General features: G+C 44.7%; 8 protein-coding genes across 8 annotated transcripts; 5 read left to right on the forward strand and 3 right to left on the reverse strand.

Moving 5' to 3' along the window:
• Positions 1-827: 827 nt before the first annotated feature.
• On the forward strand, positions 828-1,496 carry BGW36DRAFT_424350 (putative unfolded protein response protein Orm1; the record flags this gene model as incomplete). The annotated part of the gene is made up of 3 exons (XM_046219948.1): positions 828-960; positions 1,014-1,372; positions 1,446-1,496. The coding sequence occupies 3 exons, from the start codon at positions 828-830 to the stop codon at positions 1,494-1,496; spliced, it is 543 nt and encodes a 180-aa protein (XP_046075436.1).
• A 605-nt stretch (positions 1,497-2,101) lies between these two features.
• On the forward strand, positions 2,102-3,816 carry BGW36DRAFT_424351 (uncharacterized protein; the record flags this gene model as incomplete). The annotated part of the gene is made up of 2 exons (XM_046219949.1): positions 2,102-2,204; positions 2,273-3,816. 2 exons carry the CDS (start codon positions 2,102-2,104, stop codon positions 3,814-3,816), a joined length of 1,647 nt encoding a protein of 548 aa, XP_046075437.1.
• Positions 3,817-4,099: 283 nt separating this feature from the next.
• BGW36DRAFT_372125 (calponin homology domain protein) lies at positions 4,100-6,506 on the reverse strand. The gene is made up of 2 exons (XM_046215440.1): positions 6,030-6,506; positions 4,100-5,971 (listed from the first exon to the last, which is right to left on the reverse strand). Exons 1-2 carry the CDS (start codon positions 6,194-6,196, stop codon positions 4,237-4,239), a joined length of 1,902 nt encoding a protein of 633 aa, XP_046075438.1. The 5' UTR covers positions 6,197-6,506; the 3' UTR covers positions 4,100-4,236.
• A 96-nt stretch (positions 6,507-6,602) lies between these two features.
• Positions 6,603-7,676, forward strand: BGW36DRAFT_336440 (uncharacterized protein; the record flags this gene model as incomplete). Its single annotated transcript, XM_046212966.1, has 2 exons — positions 6,603-7,401; positions 7,474-7,676. The coding sequence occupies exons 1-2, from the start codon at positions 6,957-6,959 to the stop codon at positions 7,674-7,676; spliced, it is 648 nt and encodes a 215-aa protein (XP_046075439.1). The 5' UTR covers positions 6,603-6,956.
• Positions 7,677-9,556: 1,880 nt separating this feature from the next.
• On the reverse strand, positions 9,557-9,907 carry BGW36DRAFT_445682 (uncharacterized protein). The gene has a single exon (XM_046221685.1). The coding sequence runs from the start codon at positions 9,884-9,886 to the stop codon at positions 9,593-9,595; it is 294 nt and encodes a 97-aa protein (XP_046075440.1). The 5' UTR covers positions 9,887-9,907; the 3' UTR covers positions 9,557-9,592.
• A 1,089-nt stretch (positions 9,908-10,996) lies between these two features.
• Positions 10,997-12,183, forward strand: BGW36DRAFT_372132 (uncharacterized protein). Its single transcript, XM_046215441.1, has 4 exons — positions 10,997-11,237; positions 11,294-11,410; positions 11,465-11,532; positions 11,559-12,183. The coding sequence occupies exons 1-4, from the start codon at positions 11,165-11,167 to the stop codon at positions 11,850-11,852; spliced, it is 552 nt and encodes a 183-aa protein (XP_046075441.1). The 5' UTR covers positions 10,997-11,164; the 3' UTR covers positions 11,853-12,183.
• Positions 12,184-15,498: 3,315 nt separating this feature from the next.
• BGW36DRAFT_356208 (developmental regulatory protein weta) lies at positions 15,499-17,115 on the reverse strand (the record flags this gene model as incomplete). Its single annotated transcript, XM_046213744.1, has 1 exon — positions 15,499-17,115. The coding sequence occupies one exon, from the start codon at positions 17,113-17,115 to the stop codon at positions 15,499-15,501; it is 1,617 nt and encodes a 538-aa protein (XP_046075442.1).
• A 3,450-nt stretch (positions 17,116-20,565) lies between these two features.
• On the forward strand, positions 20,566-21,783 carry BGW36DRAFT_424357 (uncharacterized protein; the record flags this gene model as incomplete). Its single annotated transcript, XM_046219950.1, has 1 exon — positions 20,566-21,783. One exon carries the CDS (start codon positions 20,566-20,568, stop codon positions 21,781-21,783), a length of 1,218 nt encoding a protein of 405 aa, XP_046075443.1.
• Between the last annotated feature and the right edge of the window lie 744 nt (positions 21,784-22,527).

Genomic DNA, 22,527 nt, shown 5'->3' on the forward strand with positions numbered 1-22,527 from the left:
TCAGTCTGATACGAAACGAGGGGGTATAAGAAACCAGTGCTTCAAATCAGCAGCATCTTGGGCGCTTCCAAGCTTCCAAAAATTATGCAGTAAAGATCTTGACTGGTTTAGCCAACGGTGCGGGACTTGGCAATTATCGCTCGCGACTTGGCAAGACTTGATGGCAGATACACTGCAGAAGAGAAAACAGAGTGTCTGGTTCTCCTGACAAGGCCAGCAGCTCTGTAGCATATAGACAGTAGTTGTGGCGAGGAAGAAAACGCAGGCGCCTTTTTGTTTTGCTTGTTTGCACCCCGAGTTCCGCCGCGCTAGCCCCGATACGGACCGCCGAGCACTTTACCAGCACTATTAGTATTACTGTCACAGTGTTACTTAGCCTGGGCACTGTCACGCAGTCGCCAGCTGTTTCGTAAGTTTGACCACAACCACGCCAACCGCGACCTTGATACTTCCCTCCATTTTTCCTTTCTTTTTTTCTTCCTCGCTTGCTATATAGTCGCTCAACTGTCTATTCCCTTATCCCCCATTGACTCTCTTTAACCCACCTCTCCTCGCGCCTCCCACGGACACTGCTCCACCGACGTCGGAAACCCTGTCCTGTGCTTCACGCCGCAGTAGATACTCAGCTGTCAGTCTGCGCGGACATCATCGAAGCCTCGCTTCCTGTTGTATAATCTCGGTACTCATTGTACCCAATACCTGTCTTCCTCTCCCGCTGAACCCCCGTCAATACCGCCAAACTGTCGTCCTTACTCATCCCCCGAACTATCTCCTTTCCACCGGACGTCGACGGAGGCTCCGGCAGGTCGTCGCCCGATTCCAAGACAATGAGCCAAGCAAAAGGCGGCAGGCGGAGGAGATCGAGCAGCATCATATACCAGGAACCCCCGGAGTCAAATGAGCAGATGAGCGACCAGGCAGCATTGCCGAACCTCAATGCCAACTGGGTGAATGCCAAGGGTAGGTTCTTGCTAGACAGTATTGTTATTGAGGCGTATTCTAACGTATAACAGGAGCTTGGACGATCCATTTTGTTCTGATAGCTGCGCTGAAAATCTTCTACGATATCATTCCGGGCGTATCTCAGGAGACGTCATGGACGCTCACCAACATCACCTATATGTTCGTCACCTTTATCATGTTCCACTGGGTGCGGGGGATTCCTTTTGAGTTCAATGCTGGCGCCTACGATAACCTGAATATGTGGGAACAAATCGACAACGGCGATCAATACACCCCTTCAAAAAAATTCTTGCTCAGCGTGCCTATCATTCTGTTTCTGCTCAGCACTCACTACACACACTACGACTTGACCTATTTCCTCATCAATTTCCTAGCAACATTAGGCGTTGTTATACCCAAGTTACCAATCGTGAGTTACTCTCTTCCTCTACCCCTTATTCTTGCTTCTTTTGTCCCGCATACGGTACACTAACTCATGCCAGTCTCATCGTATGCGGATAGGGCTCTTCTCGGAGCTGCCGGATGACTCGTAGTCACACAATGTGGCATTCACTCCTCCCCCCTGCTTATATCTTAATATGCGCACTCTTTTATAATCCCATTACCGATCATTACTCGTCTGCGGACAGAACTTGTCTATTGCCTATACAAAAAATTGTTTGGATTACAGGGTGGCAGGGCTCGATAGAAAAATAACATGAAGCGATATAATCTTCCAATCTGAGGCATCACAGCGGAGACATCTTCTTTTCCATTACTTACATTGCCGGATTAATGGCAGCCTAGGGACTGTGTGGGGCGGGGGCTCCCCCGAAGCCATAGAAAGACCGGGTGATTCTTGTTTTTGATGGCATCACCATGGCACCACCAGGGGGAACAAGAGCCGACAAGAATGTAGCATGCATGTGATAACTAGCACTGGCCATTATTTAATAATAATATTAGTAGTGCCTGTGCCCTTTTTTAGCCTAACTTCTTGACGTTCGCACCTGCATCGCACTAGGCCGCTTTGGTGTTTATTGGTGCTTATCGATAAGAAGAGGAGCGCGAACATTCTCGACACGCGCCAAATTCCTCCACTTGTTCACTCGATGTCGAACAATGTCCAGGCAGCCCGTAGCCTCACTGACTCACTGCCATGGCCCTCACGGCCAAGGATCCCAATTCAAACTACCGAGTCGCGCGGACCATTCCGTTTGAATTGCGCCAGCACTGCGCCATCTACTTTGAAGAAAAGCTTTGTGGGTGGCTACTCCGTGACCAACACCAACAACAACAAACGATAACAGCTAATACTCCATCTTTCTAGACTCCCAAGCTTTGAACCTCTTAATCAACATTCTGACCTCCGGCACTGCAGCACATGCACCGGCCTATGTGCCAGCTCCCCAACTCTTGGCGCTTGCAACCACCATCCTTGTCCATCCCTCCACCACGACCCGTGCCAAATCAAAGGAAGAGCAGGAAGCAGCTAGTCTAGCGCTCCAGCTGCTTCGGTTGACTCTTCATTTGGTAGGTCCAGTGTCAGCCAAATTCGACGTTGCCTTTGAATTCACACATTTCGCTCAATCAAGACATGGCGGACGGCGACGCGGGGAAGATTCAGCCTCAAATGGCTCGACGCATGACGTTGACGAGATTCCATTAAATCTCACCCTTAGCAAGGCAGGCTCGCTATGGTCGCGGGCAGAAGACTTCTGGCAGGCTGTGGGCTGGGCCTTCAATTGCTCGGTATTATATCCCAAAAGATGGGAACGATGGCAGATATGGCTTGAGTTCATGTGTTATGCTATAGAGGACGACTGGGAACAGCGAGAAAATGCAGCCGACGCTCAGCAGGCAACAGCCCAACCGGTAACACCAAGTAAACGGCGTGATCGTGCGTTGAAGGAAAGCTTGCTGCTCAAATACCTGATGGCTGGTAGTGCGGGCCTCGGACGAAACCGCCGCGTGCTACGAGCTGTATTTGCTAATGGTAGTGCGACTTCACTATCCGAGTTTCGTGAAGTGTTTAACAACGAACTCAAAGACCTTCCGAAAGAGAGTAAGAAGGTAAACACCAAAAAGAGGGCTGAAGTCAATATTGATGAAGATGAATATGGCGACTACCTATCCGACGATGAGGACCCGTCGGAGGGCCAAGAAGAAAATTCCGAAAGATCTCGACCCAAGCGTCCTCGTCTAGGCACCAGAGCGACGAAGCCCACTGAAGATGAGAGTTCTGACAAGTTGGTCAGCGATATATATTCAAATGGAGGCGTGGCAACCTACGGGGGCTTCAAATCCCTTGCTCTTCGGAAACGCTTGCTGATTCTACTTGTTCAAGCCTCGACGGCCGTGCCTAAAGCTTTTATGCCTCTTTCTGATCTTTATCATTTATTTGTGGAGAACATTCGACATTTACCACTCCCGATTTTCCAGGCCTTTGTCTCTCCGACCGCTCTTCCATGGTCATCAGCGGATGCACATAGCACATTATGCGAAATCTTACTTTGGCGTATACGTGAAAGCTCTGGGCCGCAGTCTCAAGAGTCTCTTCTCAATCAGAAAAAGCTCGAAGAGTGTTTCCTTCCGTATGCTGCCAACAACTCCACCGCAGTAGACAATGCGAAGATGTCGATTCTCCTTGAATCCTTGATATTTCTTTTGGCCCAGCATGACGGGCTCCGCAATACGGCGGAACTGAGAGAAGCTGTTTCGACAGGCAACGAGAGACGGTTAGATAAGGCAGAGGCTGAGATTCGCCGCAATAAAAACAGTCGCAAGATGGAGACTATCGAGCGGTCCTGGCTCATCGAGAGCGCGGATCGACTACTTTATTTGGTCCATGATATCCTTCCCAAGGAGGACTAATCGGATCAGGAGGAATAACTACTTTTTCCACACGATTTCTTATTTTCATGATACCCACCGTTGTGTTTACTGATATCACCCCTAGAAAATGTCTAAATGCGTGAATTCTAAGTAGTATATTCAGTTTATTAAACTTAATTTTGAAATTTCAGGGAACTTTGAATGGTTCAGCTTCATTGATGGGCCTACGATGACGTGGAATGTTGAAGGCCATCAAATGAAGTAATTTCCAGTTTTACGTGCTATTACATGTATTCAGCTTACTCTGTAAAGGATGAAGATATCACAAGAAATATACTGCCAGCATATTTGCTCATACAATGTCTTGAAGCTATCTAAAAGGGCATATGTGAAGGATATTCATAAAGGAATTGCATAAACCTGAGGTTAAATAAATGAGAAAACAATCAATCACCCTATCTATGGCGGAGGTCGGGGCCCGATGATCTGTCGTCGAGCTCCTCCCACACCCAAACCGGGCCCACCTCGGTTCTGGCTGTCACCTCCAAGATAACCATACTGATGCACGTCCCATGCGCCTTGGCCTGGCTGCGTGTTGATGCCAACCCCTACGCCGCGCTTAGCGGCATCGGCGGTCTCTTTTTGTTTATCTTCCCATTCTCGTTGGCGTTCACGCTCGCGCTCCATCTCCCGTTCGAGAAGGGACTTAGAAGCCCACCCGCCAGCGCGGGTCTTTTCTTGTGCTGCCGCGCGGCGATTGTTTTCAGCGTCCACTTCGGCAGTTGTAGAGTAGTCTTGTGGTCGGTGGGTAACTGGTCTGGATTGCACAGGAGCTGGGTTGGATGCAAGGAACCGATCTGCCCGGTTCTCTTTACTGCTGTATGATGAAGGATCAGGAAGCGGTCGAGCCGGAAGGGCCGGTGCATTTGGTTCAGGTAGTGGACGGGAGGGCAATCGTGGAGGAGTTTCGTCTTGTTCGGGTACTTTGGCAGTGTTGCTCGGCTGTTTGCTCCACTCCGATCGAAGGAGCTTGCGTTCTTCCTCTTGAGAAGTCAGATCGTAGCTAGGTTGAACAAGACGAGGTCGGCTTCGACTTCGTGAACGAGCTTTCTCAGCCGCCGCTTTCGCTCGGAGATCTTCTCGTTCTTGCTCATAATGAAGCTCACGTTGTTTGGCCAATTCAAGCTGCTTCTCAAGTTCCTTGATACGCTGCGATTCTGCCGATTGCTCTTCCGGTTGAGGACTCTTTTGCATTGCTTGATATTGACTGAGGAATTGACCATTCAGGCGGGTATCACTGTTGCCCCGTTTACGTTGTCGTTCCATTTCCAATCGCTCCTCAGTGGCTTTCTCTTCTTGGAGACGACGCTGCTCGTCTTCCTCCCACTTTCTCTGTTCCTCAGCCCATCTTATCTTTTCATCTTCTATCTCCTGGCGTTCTTTCTCTCTCAAACGTGCAGTTTCTTCTGCCCAACGACGTTCTTCCTCTTCTTTAGCGCGCTGTTCTTCATGTTGCCGTCGCAGCTCTTCTTCCTGTTGCTGTCGTTCTGCCTCCATCTCTGCTTCGCGTCGTCGTTTTTCCTTCTCCGCGAGACTTGGAACAGTAGGGCCTGAACTCGTGATTTGCCGCCTGGCACCAAAAGCGACCCCCTGGTTACCCTGACTTGCTCCGCCCATATACCCGTATTGATGGATGTTCCAGGCTGGAGCTGTGGTTCCTTCATCGGTCTTCTTGCTCCAACTGCTAACGGCCGGCGGAGGAGAGCCAGGAGATGGTCCGGTTTTGGTGGGACTGACTCGGCCTGGGGTCGTATTTCTAGCAATTGGGTTAAACGTAGTAGAACTACTCTGGCTCACATTGCTAGCACCGCGAGGTCTTGCGCCTGCCCCAAAATTAGAACCAGTGCCTTGTGGGCTCAAAACGCCACCTCTGCTCTTGACACCCCCTATTGAGCGAGGAAATTTGCTTGGTTGAAGAGCATTGGCGCGCCGACTAAAGGCACCTAAGCACTGTAGGACTTGGGCCGGATCCTTGCGCTCGTAGAGATCAACGGTCAGAAAGACATCATGTGGAGGTAAGCTCAACGGTGCAGTTTGACAAGCACGGAGGAAGTGCGATATATTCTCCATTTGTACGAAAGGCATCGAAGATTCTTTATATTTGACCCCGGGGGAAACAGCGAGGTTAATTAGTCTATAAGAAATCAGCCTCTATTATTTCCAGTAGACTCTCGGGATAATGGAAGGTCTACCTGCACAGCGCAACACCATCTCTCAGTGCATCGAGTAGATCCCCGGGTGATAGATTCTGGTGGAGGGTTTCTTCGATCCAATCTCGCACTTCATTTGCAGCTTGCGGGGTGTATTTGGACAGGCGCATATTGCGCAGGTCCTTGTCTAAACTCGTAACCGAAGCCATTTTTTATGCCCAGACAGCTCGGGCTACCTTTGACTTGAAGAGTATGTATGCGAGATGGAATGGCAATTGAGTAAGCTTTACGGTTTGCGCGGATGTCGGGAAGTAGGCGTCAGCCCAATGCGATCGCGGGGCTGTGTAGGTGAGTCCCCGTCGCGATCTGGTAGACGAAGGAATGGTCCCTGGATGGGTTAAGTCGCAATCGATGTGCAGTATTTTTATCGGTGTATATTCAGAGAACGTAGCGTAGAAGAAAGAGAAGGTAGCATATCTGGAGGAAAGGGGTGTGAGTGTTGTGGTTGCGGAATTGGGGAAGCCATTGGCCGATCTGCCCGATGACGTTTTGCCGCGCCTAAAATAATATTAATAACTTTTGTGGCTGAGCACTTCCTCACGCATCTACAATGAAATCACCTACTTTGCGAAAAATAACAATATTATTGACCAGTTAAGGCATCATCGGGCCATTAAATTGATCAGCTGGTGATACCATTGAAATTACTGAAGCTTCAACTCACAACCCACATGCGACCTATCAGTTAATGTCGTCTATTAAGATATAGCTTATGTTTATTAGTGCGATGTCCTAAGAAAACAAATATTATCCCATTATATACATTTGACTATACACTGCACCAGCCACATGTAGAAGGAATTCCTTGAACGAGATGATGGCGAAATCATATATAAAGCCCATTTATCTTCCTTCTCCGTGTTGTGTCTGGGCTTCAATCTTTGTCTCGGCGAGAAAAGCTCCCTGAAAATGACCATTACTCGCAAAAGTTGCCTCGTTACGGGCTGCTATGCTGGTGGAGTTGGCGCCGCCCTCGCCTTAGCCTTCAGCAATAAATGTTACCCTGTCTTTGCGACAGCACGCTCGCCATCCAAGATTCCACAGGCAATGCATGTGGCACCCAATATCACCGTGCTCGCACTCGACGTCGTGTCTTCTGAGCCTATCGCCGCCGTCGCAAAAACAGTTCGTAGCCAACCCGATGGGAAGCTCGACGTTTTAATCAACAGCGCCGGCCTCGGACTGACCAAACCCGCCATGGATACTTCCATTGCCGAAGCCAAAAAGTTATTCGACGCCAACTACTTCGGTGTTCTTGACTTGACCCAGGCGTTCATTCACATGCTGGTCAAGGCCCGGGGCTGTATCGTCACCAATGCATCTGTCGGTAGCCGTACACCGGTATCATTTTGCAGTACGGGATGCAAAGAAACCGTCTCAAATCTGGCGAAACAAAAGCCTTAGGCTAATGTGTGTATGTAATCAGGCGTCTACAACGGGACCAAGGCAGCTCTGATCCAGGCAGTTGAGGTCTGGTGTCTGGAGATGGCACCACTCGGCGTGCGCGTCCTGACTCTCATCACGGGTGGTGTTCAGATGAAATTCTTGGCTAATGTTCCACTCCTGACGCTGCCTGAAAACTCCTACTATTCAGGAATCAAGAACATCATTGAAGAACAAACAGACTAAGTCTAGTTCGGTATGAGGCCCGAAAGCTATGTTCATGATATTGTGCATTAGGTAGACAAGGGAATAATAGGCAAGTACTGGGTCGGGGTGGTGTTGGCATGGCGCGCTTCGCGATGTGGATTCTCCTACAATGGACGCTTGTAAGTGTTTCCTAGACACAACACGTCCATAGCAGTTGTGAAATTTGCTGATGATAGAAATAAAGGACAAAATTTCATGAATCTGAAACCGTTCGCCAAGAAGCTGGCTGAAGAACATCAAAAGCGGGTCGCAGAGGAAAAGAAGTCTGCTTGAGATGAGCTGATATTAATATTTCGATCGTCGACCAGCGAATCTTATGTACTGTATAGTGTCCAATATATAGCCACATGCGCTAGCATTCTTTAATGGAATATCATCAAATGTTGTCAGGATGAAGAATTGCAGTGGTGTTTCTAACACTAGACAATGCATTAACTTAACGTATTCCACAAGCACCCTGCGCACACAAGCACCCTGCGCACCCCACCACTTCACACAATTTGAAGCATTTCAGATTTCTACTCAACACTAAAAAATCGCTTATATTTCTATATAGAATTATTCTTACATAATATACAATTATGCTCTATTTATCTGTAATTTATATATTTAGATAATACACACTTATAAGACTAAAAAGCCCTAGCTTGATTAATTGTTTTATTAAATAAATTGACTTCTAGAAATGCTGTAGTAAGCTTCTAGTTTTTAATAATTGTCAAAATATCCTTATTATAAAGTGGTTTTAATCAACGTTTTCTTTTCTTAACTTTATATTTATTTATAGCTTATAGATTATAGTTTTCTTTTATTAAAATTGCTACAGAGTATATTACTAATGAGTATCTTTTTATTAACTAATTAAAAGTTTAATTTGTAGATAAAGGAGGGCTTATAATATATTACTTTAAAAATCATTTTATTAATTTAGCTTGATGCTGTAAACTCTAAATATTATAAGGTATTATAAGTAAAGTATTATTTATTAATAAGATGTCTAATCTTATGGTTTTTAGAGTAGAGATTCTAATAATAATTTTTAATTAAGATAGAATAGATTTAGGATTGAATGATAAAATTAGGCTGTCATTTGGTTCGGTTCGAACCGAACCAAAACCGATCTGAAACCCGAATGGTCCGGTTCTGGTCCTATATACAGTGAACCGATGTGGTTCGGTTCACCAAGTCCAGGATCATATGGTTTTTTGGGACCCATTTAGGTCTGGTTCGGTTTAGGTTTTCGGTTTGGTTTTATCTGAATATCTGAATACTAGTGGATTTCCATTAATAATACTAAAACATTTAGGGCTAACCCTAATTCTTTATAATTATTATTGATTATATAATCATTTCTGAAACAGCTTGTCATGAATTGAATTCTTATTTTTTAAATTAGGATTTTATTTTAGATATTTTTATAAATATTATAATAAATTCTTAATATTTAGATTATAATCTAAGAATTATTCGGATGGTAATAATATCTTTTCTATTTTTTATTTATATTTTTTAGATTATATTGTACGGCCAATCTCTTTATTAAAGAAAAAAATATATATTTCTGTACCCATTCTATAGTATAATTAGTATTCATTATTATCTATCTATTTTTTGAGTATATTTCAATAATTAGATAGAAAATTATAATTTAAATAATTAATTCTAATTTTTATATTATTTATCTATTAAATTCACTAAAATTTAGAAAGATTTTAATATATTTTTAAGGATAAAATCTAACTATAGTTAAAAATTCTTTGATACGGTTCAGTTATCTAAATGAAAACCGGACCAGACTCGCACCGATCTAACCATAATTAGTAATTCTTTTTTAGCGTGGTTCAGTTTCGGTTTGGAGAGCCAGAACCGTTCAGTTTTCAGTTCTGGTTCCAATATTAAAGACCAAACCGAACCGACCCACTTTTGGGTTTGGTCCAGAAACTCAGGACCAGAACCGAACCAAATGACAGCCTAGATAAAATGTTTGTATAAAAGAAGCTATTCATAATATTTCTTATAGAATAGATCTTTGCGCGTATTACTAGTAGTATAATAAGAAAATCATATTTATTAATATAATTAATATCATAATATATCCAATCCTTAACAGTATATCCAAAACGGCACTTAAAAATAGTAAAAATATCCATATTAAGTAATTGTAATAAATATAAAGAATGTGGAGGCATACATACAGAGATAATATTATTATTATAATAATATTGATCCTATTTAGATGTTAAATAGCTGCTATGATTATTTAATATTAATAATTAATATCTTCTAACTGTATAAGACTTTATTAATTTATTAAATATATTTTGAAGTTAAAGTAAGTCAATTTTATCTAATATCTAGCCATTTAATGATTGTGTTATTAATTAATCTAGTGATAAATCTAGATACATATACTAATCAGTCTGCTTAATACTGGATTTGAATATAATTAATAGAGATAAAATAAAGCTTTAAGTATTTATATACTCTACTATAGTAACCTATTCATAATTTTTAAATTGAATAAGGCTTGGTTTATTTAATTGATTATGGCTATATATAACTTTTATTATAGCAATAATCTCTAAAGTAAATCTAGTCTTATTAAAGTTATAAATATCTTTATTTATAATATTATACTCACTTTAAATATGCTATAAATTAGTAAAATATTTGCTTTATAAGCTTTGGATCTTTGTATTTAATATAAGAATATGTCAATTAATGTGTAAATTATGTTTTAAAATCAGATTAATGTTTTAAAAAGTTACTTATTTAATTTATATTGATAATAATTAGTGTAGTTATATTTTCTTATTTTAAAAATAAAATATTAGCTATAACTTGAAGTATTTAAGGTTAGATAAAGCATTCACACAATTCTATTAAAAATATCTATATACAAAATGATTCCTCCTCAGTAGAGATTAATTTTTGATATTTTAAGTCTGTTACTGAGATCTTAATATGATCGTTAAGGTGACTATAAAGCGTTAACTCTGCCACTTTATAAAGATGTGCTGCTTTGCGAATACTCATAATTTTTTGATTTTTTAACGTATCTATAGCAAGTAGAAGTCTTTTTTTGTACTTAGGGCCTTTTTTTATATATGTTTTAGGCATTTTAGGATATAAATAATATTTTGAAGCGAGTGGTGAATTAAGAAAGTTAAGAAATTTGGTGGGGTGCGCAGGGTGCTTGTGTGCGCAGGGTGCTTGTGGAATACGTTAGTTGGGAAGGAACATTATATAAGCGACGCAATGACGTTGTGCCGCGCCTAAAATAATTCATCCTCGTTAGCCACGGTGCCGTTCCTACTATCGATTTTACTTCAACGTCGCACGCCAGGATTAATTATTGAGCAAGGAAGTGCAAATGGCACCCGGGGGAGCTTTTTGATACCATATAGCCTCAGCACGGCACCAACCCACTCAATCGTCGAACCGTCTGTCCGGAAAATGCCGGCGCAATGAGTCCAATAAACAGCTTATGGTTCAGGTGGAAAGCCTTGAAGCTTCCGTGGAGGAGGTCGTGGGTAGTCGGTCGGGATCGATTACTTCTGAGTTATGAATGAATTCGCTGACAGTTTGTTTGCAAGGCCAGGATTTGTATGGTAATACGTTCTGGGAATTCAAGGATGCATTAAACGCGAACCGATTACGGCGCATCGTCAGATACAACAAGAATGCTCATCTAGGAGACGTGAAAATATCACGTGCGAAGCCTTACCCCACGGTCTTATATATTTCCCAAGCTTACAGTGACCTAGCACAATGGCACCAGTGGCTTCGATATGTCCGAAATGGGCCCCCGAGTATTGAGGAACAACGGAGAGACGTGATTCGACAAGCGCAGATCAAAAGCTTGCGCAAATTGCAGACGAAAGATGGGCTGCGAAGCCCTCTTTTCTTGATAAGCCACAAACTCAGTCGACAAGGCCTGCCACCGGAACCCGTGACCCGGCGACACGTGCTACAGAGCCACAGCGTCGTGATCGAAATGTGCAACCAGCGGACGATAACAATATTCGGAGTGAAACGCCAACACAGGAGAAACTGACGAAAGAAAAGGAAAAGGGTCCATGGGCGAAAGTTCCTACTGGGCCCGGCGAGACCTGGCAACCAGAGGCATGGACGCCAGACGCCGTCAAGCGATAGTCCAGAGCGGAATAACTCTCTAGAAAGCTGCATATATCATTTTCCAAATCATTTGTTGTCGTTCTGCGATATGCTTTCCATATTTCGATCCAGAGTTACTGAGTTTATAGTTGCCATACAGGGCCTGCGTGCCTGCAAACCTCTTTGAACATACTATCCAAAAAGCCTCTCACGGGGCTCACTGAGGTGGTCATAATGTACACTAGAAGGCGTTAAGTGACGAATTTTGTATTAATAATGCCGCACAGATCATGCGACTCGAATCCCGGCCGTATTTGAAAGAAGTAATGAGCTAATGTTAGATACATGTAATGAATAATTCATATTCAAACTCCTATTCCCGTCACCAGATGATGTTATTAGATAGCGCAACTCAATTTACTGATATATAAGTTACGTATAAATCTGCCGTACTATATTCCTGCTTGGCAGCCTAGAACTATTTAGTTGGGCCGTGATGAAGTGATGCGCGCGGAGGATTGCGTAACCCTAACCGGCCTGCAGTCGTCATTCAAGATTGGCGCCGACAGCGCGGGGAGACTTTCACCTTGGATGATTCTATTTCTTTACGCTTATCATTATCATTACTATTGGGATTATAAATTGTATTTGAACAGAGGAATGTTCACAACCAAAGACTACCTCCTGATCTATTGGTGTCACTATTCTCATCATTCGATGCCTTGTAGTCGTCGCTCAGTCAAGTCAACGTCCAAACTTAATGCATTACAAGGTACCACTCCTGATGCCTGAAGATCAGGGTCTAGCTACTCATATACTTCAAACCGTCTCGTATCAGCGGATAACTCGGCAGTGCATCAGCATCAAAGCGATTGCTCGATTTCACCATTATTCGACTAAATGTTGTCACAGCTTCCAGGCTTAGCTCTACTAGAGCTCTGTTCAGCGGTTGATCGTCCTTCCAATTGGACGAAATAGGTACTATGCTTTATGTTATCTTCGGCGCGGGGTAGTTGTCTGTTGTACCGCTCCTGACATTCTCACCATTTCTTGGTAGCCAGTGAAATAGCTTTTAGGGTTTGATTACTTGATATCGTCATCTACAACAGGATTGCGAATGCCACATGCTTCGATGCTCAGGCAGGCATAGCTGCGAATACCAATCTGGCTACTCTATTTAAGTGTAGATGGTTCCCAGCTGCTACAGAATTTACTGAAAACTTATCAATCTCAAGAACAAACCGCAAACAATCATATAATCAATATAATCATATTCTAATTCACATCACAATCTCATCCATGGCTCCCTCGCTCGACGTCGTTACCGACACCGCCGCTCAAGGCGTGCAAGCCCTAAAGCTAGCCGCCACCCCGACTCTCCAAATAGAGCCACTCCAACTCAAGGGTGTATTGGACCAATACGAGTCTTTCGATGTTACTCCGGTGATTGGGAAAGAGTTCCCTACTGCGAATCTTAAGGAATGGCTTCGTGCACCCAATTCAGATGAGCTTTTGCGCGACTTGGCTATTACCAGTACGCTACCCCGATGTCCCTTCTTGCGGTAATTGGAAAGTCTAGCCAAAACACGTGTTAACGACGAATCACATTATATAGTTTCCCAACGAGGCGTCGTCTTCTTCCGTAAGCAAGATGATCTCGACAATGACCTGCAAAAGGAGCTGGCCGACCGTCTTGGGAAACTGGCCGGAAAACCTGCGACTTCTGGCTTGCACATCCACCCTGTCAGCAACTCTGGCCGTGCGTTAGGTGGAAAGGACGACGAAATCAGTGTGATAAGCTCGGAACAGGCCAAGAAGTTGTACAAGAGCAGGCTGTATACGACTAAGCAGAGCTCCAAGGAGGGCTGGCACAGCGATATCACCTTTGAGCCTGTTCCTAGCGACTATGCTATTCTGCGTCTCACTGAACTTCCAAAAACAGGTGGAGGTGAGTGCTCCCTTTACGTCTAAATGAGATGTGTACCTAAACAGCAATATAGACACCCTCTGGGCCTCTGGGTATGACGTATATGATCGCATTTCCAAACCATACCAAAAATTCCTTGAATCCCTGACAGCCACATACGCCCAACCTTTATTCAACCAGAGCGCCCAAGAAAATGAGTTCCAGCTCTACACTGCGCCTCGTGGCAGTCCCGAGAATGTCGGCGACAGTCTCACCGCTGTTCACCCCGTTGTTCGCACTAATCCAGTCACCGGGTGGAAAAGTATTTTCGCCTTGGGCCACCACGCGAAGCAGATTAATGGTTTATCGGAGGCTGAAAGCCAGCATCTGCTGCAATGGTTTGTCCAACTTGTTGTTGAGAACCATGACTTGCAAGTTAGACATCGCTGGCAGTCCCCCAATGACCTTGGTGAGTTTGTCACGTCTGATACATGTTGTGAAACGGAGCTAATAATGACCGGAAATAGCTATCTGGGATAACCGGAGTGTTTATCACACTGCTACCTATGACTACGAGGGACTCGGCCCACGCACTGGTCAGCGTGCTGTCAGTCTGGGTGAAAGACCATATCTGGACCCCAATAGTACTGGTAGACGAGAGGCGCTAGAGAAGCTGGAGGGAGAAAAGAACACTGAGAGCACAACGTCTTAAGTTATTTTAATAAGATAGTACGTGAATCTTGTTAGAATCTTCTTTCAGATTATAGTTGCCTAAATCATTTATCCGATCTAGGGGCCTCCTAGCGTTTTTAAATTATTTAAATTGAATCCGCAAGGTTATAGCGCCTTGGAATTTAAACTTAAATTCCCAACGAGTTAAATGAGACCTCCATAATATCTTAAATATTCAATTTTATAACAAAGCTCCTTACGACCTCTTTTTTCAATACTTCAAAAAGTTTTTAATATATATTAATTGATCTAAAATACATGTATATATTATCCATGATTAAATATTTTGATAAAGATCCTCAATTAGGGACACATCGATATTAGAAAGTATTTACAATAAAATATTAATGGTATAAATACTGGCCTGACGTTCGCATTCAAAAATACCAAAAATTCATATTCAAAACCAAATTTATTAGATTTATATAACTTTGATTGTACCGCCTCTAGGATGCCTTCGAGGGTATTGAGATGCCTCAGGCTTCACTTTCCCCTTAGCGAAGGCACGAAACGCCTTCGCAGCTTCCTAGATAGCATCATAATATTAATCATATTATTCAATCCTCATATTCTTTCAAGCCAGGTAGTACAAGGTAAACATTTTGATGGATTCAATAAGCCAATGAATTCAAGGTACTCACTCACCCGGGTCTTGCTTTGTCCCTTCCGTTTCCGGCGGTTTTGTTTCTTCTTCAGCACGTATTTCAACCCACTCTGTTTCTAATATTAGTTTTCTACTCTTTGTTTAACGTTTTTAAGTCAATTCGTTTCACTTTACGGGGTATCCTATATTTTGAAACTGATCGTCAGGTTGGAAGGAGTGAGCGGATTAAATCTAATCCTGAAATAGATTGCAAAACAGGTCAATGATATCTCAATGCTAATAACACATATGCAATATATCTAGATATACAGGTGGTGGAAGTGATATTTTCCCAACGAGAGACGGGACCCCAAATAGTAAACAAAACAAGTGGTATACTGGAAAGAATCGCCAGAATAGAAAAACCGGTATTAATAGATATTAAATCAAATAAAATTCAAATTTCAACATAGTACTGCTTCCAATGCTTCCACATCGCCTCCAGCATTGCGAACCGCCATCAATGCGGCTTCACTGAGCTTTCGGCGCCTTTCGCGGGCTTCTTGTTCCCGGCGAGCCTTAGTTTTAGAACTGCCACTTGGCGCAACACCGGTCAGTATCTTTTTGCTGTCATGAGCTGTGAAGTTCACGAACGATACGTTTGGCGTTGATTTTGACAAATTACCCTTGGGTGATGTGCTCAACTTAGTCGCTGGCTTGGGGGCAGATGTGGAGTTCGAAGACAGTTTTCTGCTATGAGTGCGGCGATGTTGGTTGCTCTTGGCCGCAGCTCGGGACTTGGGAGAAGTATGATTGGTGGGAGACATTGATGGAGAGCGCGATTGCTGGCCTAGAGCCTGCTGTTGAGTCATGGCTATGTATGGGTTGTGCGAGAAGCTAGACGGGTGTTGTGTTGGAATGTGCGGAGCGTTTGTGGAATGCACGACTGGTGTGGCTGAGAACGCATCATGGTGTGCACCAAGATCGAATGACGAGTTGAAGTCAATCATGAGACCCCCTTGAAGTAGATCATGCTGCTGTTGTACGGTGTGGTTAACGGCGGCTTTCTGGGGAAGTGGCGAAACGAGATAGGCATGTTGGTTCTGAGCTTGAGATACTCTGGTTGGTAAGGGTGAGGACCACCACTGGCCATCATGGCCATTCATGTCTGGCGTAAACTGGAGGCTAGACGCAAGGGCGTCTGCATGCCACGCGTGTATTTGTTGTTGCTCGGATGAAGGCGGAGTTTGAAAGATGTCATCTGATGAAGGAGGGGTTGCATTGTTGTGATTTAAATACGCGTTCTGCTGCTGCTTGGCCGTGTAGAGACTGGAACCATACTGCGAAGCCATCTCAGCTGCATCTGCTAGCAAATTCTCTGCACTCGAACTGAGATGGACACCACTGTCCCGGCGCAAATGCTCGTTTTGCACGAGAATATCTGATGGAGGAGGCGACAATGGAAGACGGTCTTCAGTCACTCGAAAGTGATTATTATAGCGCTGTACTCGTGGAGTCCAGGCCTCGGGGTATGCCATCTTAGATTTCTGTACATGCACTGAGCGCGTAAGGCTGGGAGAAAAGCTTTGCTTGCGAAGCAGAGTACCGTTAACGCTAGTCTCCCGTCGACGAATGTTTTTAGGGGTGATTGGGGCACTTTTGGAATGTAACTTGCGCCTAGGTGTAGTCGGGGGAGTGGATGGTGATGTAGAGAGTAGACCTAGAGGGTCGGGGGGCGAGGATTCTTCAAGATTTCCACCACCAAGATTAGAGGCATCGGAAGGATGGATGGTGTCAGGACAAGCTCTGGTTCGATGCAACGGCAAATCACCAGTGACCGAGTCTTGCTGTAGGTACCATGCGTCCTTGCGCCAAGTCTGTGACGGCGATTGTAGGAACTGTCGGGAGCCACCCGGTGAAATGTTGCCACAGTCACTGGACAGCGAGCCAACGGGGAAGAACTGGTCTAGGTCTCCAGTAAATGCGACGTCTTTGTTACCGTCACCACTAGTAGAAGGGTCCAGATTGACGTATTGGTTAAATAGGTCGTTGAACGAATGGTCAAATGGTGCGGCGAACATGATGACTCGTGTTGAGCTTTGTTTTCCGCTTGCGGCTAGTATCAAATGACTAGGAAGAGGCCGTTGTGGTCGTTGACGTGTACAACGATTGGATTAGAGGGAGAGTAATGCCCTGTCAAGGAATCCCTGTAGGGCACGAGGATCGGCGCGTCCAAAAGGCTATTAGCTCAAATCGATCTTCTGGATATCCGCCAAGCGCAAAAGCAAAGTAGACAATTAAAGCAAACAGTATGTTTTGTTTGACAACTGATGAAATGATGCAAAGAAAGCAAAGCAAACAAACAGATGCACGGCGATATTTGAATGACATCTTGCATCCTCCACCAGCCTTCGATTTTTGACATGACATTCCAGACGATCTAAAGAAAGACTCAAGGAATGTCGGCTGCAGGGCAGGCTAGGGCTGGGATATGGGCCAGGATAACGGCTATAGGTTGAAAATTGGCAATCTTTGCCTGTCATAGAACGACTTGGGTGGCTGACATTCCAATTGTCGAGTAGAACTTAATAGGCCATCCGATAAGCCACTGGGAAGAATGTTCCAATCCACTAAGCCAGAAGCAGACACCAACCATGTCGAAACTTGCAATGCGGGGCCCTAAATTCCATTGCAAGCCAATGATAGAAATCAATGTACAAAGAAAGAGGCGTTGGAGCCATGAACCAAAAAGGGTGGAACTCTGGTTCCTAGGCCAAAAGACTTGACTGGCCAGCGCTTCTAGAATCCCCATAGCAATCGGAGCAGCATCATCAGAGATGTAAGCGTCATGGAGTTAAGGATAGGGCTCTGTAGTGGACCAGTTTGATCTTGAGGCTGATACTCTTTGGGTTCGTATGACTGATCAGCCGTGATCCTCGGGCGACACGAACTGTCATTATTGTGGGAGTTCTTCACCACAAACGACATCTCCACAGTGAATACTTTCTTCTCAGCAATATCATTCGTCAGCTCCGACGCCCTGGAATGCTCAGGAGAAAAAATGCTGGAATATCTGTCCCCCGGGCCGAGAAATGCTTAGATAAGCGGTTTGACTGAAAAATGAGACTGCGAACATAGAGGCAAGCAAGCGTTTCTCTTCGAACGATGTGGTTGGTCCAAGCGGATCTATTATCCTGATAGCCTAGGAGACTATTTGTCGAATGATGGGATAGGACTGTGTCACCAATCCGTTTCAGATCACAGCAACAAATACGTTAGCATGCAAAAACCATAGCCATGAGTTCAGTGCAGGACTCCTGCAGCTGTAATGCAATGCTGGCGGTTCTTTGTTGATGATCTACCTCTCGCTACATGCTGCAGCTCGAAGGCTTAATGCCTTTTCGCACGGAACGTGGGATGCTTGTTTCTTTGTTGGTCTTAGCACTAGAGCATGCCTGCATATCATCGCATCCTCGAGACACGCTGCTTGGGCGCATCTATTTTCAGATTCGAGGACATTTCTCGTTTCAACAACACTCCAAGGGCACAGGGCACCCGTTGGTGGTGTCAACTAGAAAGCTAAAAGATGGACAAAGAAAGTGACGCTCGCAATTCAGGCCATCCTTTGTCCCGACGGTTAAACCTCACAATTAATAGGACGGGAATAATAAAGTACAGAGGACTTTGTGTGTATTCTGAATAAAATTGGTCATGATAATGACGATAATAATAACAGAACAGAGTTGCTGTTTCATGCTAAAAATATGAAGCCGTCGAGGAAGGTGGTTGCGGCGGGCGTACTGCCTGAGGCACTCAATTCACATTCACCACGCCACTCGCCCAGGGCCATCTTAGACCTTGTTGGACTACTAGTAGTGGGAGTTCTCTTCTAGGTTCTTGTCGTAGGCACTGGGCACCGGGCACTGGGCACTCTGTAGTTACCATGATTGGCCCCCAAATTAGCATGCCAGTGCCTCTAGAACTGGACATTGCGTGGACACTTTCCAGCAGAGAGCTGCCTCGAATCTCGAATGACTCAATAGTCCATATTTATTTTTCATGATTGCTTCCCAGCCGCCATTAGAGCGAAACTGCTGGGGTGGGTGCAAGTGTTTCACAAGAGAGAAATATCATCAACCAGCAACAAGACTCACGCAACGGTTAGAGACGGGGTATCGACGGACAAAGACATCCCAAAGTGTGTTCCTGCATAAAAATGTCTACGGGAGCCTCTTAGTGGTGAGATCATCGTGGTGTTTGGCCGTTTAATGCAAGTCACGGCATTAGGAAGGTTTAGGCCTGCAAAACCCGGAGGCTAGGCTAGGCTAGGGTTGTTCACGGCCAAAAATCGTAACAATTGGAGGGGGAAATACCACATCAATTTCCCGTTCGTGCATCTTGGAGACGTTTCCAGTTCGTGTTTCTGCGACGGGTTATCATTCGTGGTGATGTTGGTCAGCTGGTACATTAACTCACTAATAATAATAGTGATTAGAAGTATGAAAGATGTCAGCGTCATCACTGACGGAAAGTCATGGAAGGCAAGTCTTGGCAACCGAGGCATTGTTGCACTTTCCCTGATTGGGCAACATGGCTGCCTCAGGCTGCGATGTGACGTTTGTCATAGACTCAGCGACTCAGCTGGGCCGAAACTAGGAGGGAAAAGCGAACCTGTGACTTTGCAGTCTCTTGCCTCCTGCCTCCTTCCTCCCAGCACGGCTCTTTCGCCATCCTCCATCACGCATCGCACCCATCAAAGACATCTTGCGCCTGCTGTATTCCGTACAGTAACTGTCCGAAAAGACATCTATCGCATTTTTGACTCCCAACACTGACCTGCTAGACGTGCACCGTAGGCTCTGTCTAGCCTACTCCACCTCAGACTGCGGGGACCGAAAGTCGACAAAATCAATATTTTCCAACACCCCTCTACCTTGGTGCTGCGCAGCAATAAATACAATCACCGTCGATTCAAAACCCTGGAGAAACGATTAGACTCCCCTCCACGAGAACTATCCCGGACCCGCCTCCTACCTTCCGACGCGTCGAACCCTGACAATAGCCTTTCGTATTCATTCAACCTCACAACATCTCGACACACTTTATTCTCTCTACCAAATACACTGCAAGGGATTGCGACCGAAACAAAGCGACTTTACACCAGATTCAAAAAACACGAATTCAAAAGGCGCTATAGCTGAATTCGTGACGTGCTTCACTTAAATTACAGCCTTCTTCTCTGCTATCGTGACTTTGCTATGTTTCTAAACTGTTACCAGTCTGGCCTCTTGCCAGTCGTCTAAAGTCATTATCCCTTAGCATCGTTCACCATGGAACCCGCACGTGTGACTCGTGGCTGGAGCCTTCCTGTTAAACCCAAAAATTGCTCTTCGCTAGCATTCAACAGATACCCAAGCTATATCGGTATCAAATTTGACTCTGGTCGAACCTCAGGTTTCATCGACACAGATTCTCATTCTTGAATAACTTTTTCTCTCCTGTTCAAAGTGTATTTCCTTATAACGACAATCATGGAAGAGGCTTTGAAAAGAAAAGCCCCTTGGAACTCGCTTCCAGCTATGTTGTCACAATCGCATGTCACCTCTTCCTCCTTACATCGCGACAGCTCGTGTGCCTCAGATGATGTTTCTGACATCTCCATGGCCACCACAATCACTACTCTCACGAACATCTCATCGACTTTGCCAGAGCTGGGGATTCCCATTCCGCTCACACCCAAACAATACCTCCAATTTCAAAGTCCTATTGATCATGAATTCGATGGTTACGAATCTGGCTACGAATCTGACGACTCTGAGCTAGAGAGTGCTCAGCATGTGGAGTTCAGCGACCCTGTACGTCAATATCTCGATGGCCAATATCAAGATGACGATGATATCTTCGGCTTTGAGATCTACCCTAATATCCCCATGGATGAAGAAATTTCGCTCTATGATCATTGTGAAAGCGGTTTCGACCTTGATAATGAATCTGAAGGTATGGGTAGTTATGTGGAGGACCTAAACCTTGACGAATCGCAGGTTTCATTTGAAACCTCTGTACACTTTGACACAAATGTCTCATATATTGAGACTCCCGAGATACCAGATGACGTCGAAGACCAAGCAGAAATGACCATGCATGAATTGATGCTGCTGGCTCGAAACGATCGGCACCAGACTGACAGCGACTTGAACGACAACGATGACGAGGAAGATGATATGGATAGCGACACCGCAATTGCCAATCTCATAATCCGACAAGTGTTGAAAGATTATTCACGCGACATGATTGAAGTGGACAAACAAATATTTGTTGCTTTTATTAATGGTATTCATGGTGCTACTAGACAAAAGTACCAAACATATCTCCATGATCGTGTGCAGGGGTTTCGTGAAGGTCGCTTGCAGTCTCCCTTCTTCGAAAGCGACACCGAGCCTTCTACTGGCTTCTTTCTCGATGAAGCCTTGAAACATGTGATAGGCATGTTTCGCAACGTTGTCCTTCGTGAGGAATTTGAGGAGCTCGCCCGTCTTGCCGGATCAAGAAAAGATCAGGAATCTCTGCCGATATCGGCAGAGCAACAACCAGCGGACTTTCTAAAGAGGGTTGAGCAAATCCTTTCTGAACGACTGCTCGACGGAAATGCAGCCGTTGGCGAGGATGAGCTAAGTTTTTTCGCAGACGGAGTTGTGTACGCCTTGGAACGTCCTAAGATTTACACCTACGAGGTAGCAGCAACATCTTAGCGTAGTTACCATCACATAGGTTCTTGAAACCGAGGTACAAAATGAAAAGCAACTAAAACCTCAAAAAGTCTCGATACCCCGACAATTTTGACATATTTTGATGGCTGGCTCCGGTGACCAGTAGGAAACTGACCTTGCGGCATTGTGTACATTTAGCTACAATGGTTTCATACCATGACCATATCATACGTCATGATACGATTTCTTGGCTTTTATTACGTGTGCGAATAAATACTGTGTCTTGTCTTAGTTTTATTCGACAGCAATTGTCGTAGTTACAGTACAATGGCATTCCATGCCCCCATATTCAGTAACCTTTAGGTATCTGACGAATAATTACCCCTAAGAATGTAGTTCTTGTGTGTCCAACGACAACAGTCATTCTACCACGCAGTCAGCATGCACATCCACTGATTGATGACCGCAAGCCAGCACTCGCCGATAACCCTACGGTTACTATAAAGCGAGGGAAAGTGCGAAGGGAGAGTTGCTATGAGAAAAAGTATCTGCCGCCCATCTTCTTTCCATCCACCTCCCAACACCATCAACAAAGATCATCATCGGTACACTTTCGATACTGCCTTGAAACAAATTCGTTGTGCTCTTCATACAAATTCCACCTGTCTTGTCCCGGATAAGAGAATCTCAATATGGATATATAGCCTTTCAGCTTTCCTCATGTGCTTTCTCTGCTTTTTGGCTATTCCCTAAGTGGCCGGCTGCTCATCCAAGAATGGTAAGACT

The sequence above is a fragment of the Talaromyces proteolyticus genome (genome assembly GCF_021365285.1).
Source record: "Talaromyces proteolyticus strain PMI_201 chromosome Unknown BGW36scaffold_3, whole genome shotgun sequence".
NCBI lineage: Eukaryota > Fungi > Ascomycota > Eurotiomycetes > Eurotiales > Trichocomaceae > Talaromyces > Talaromyces proteolyticus.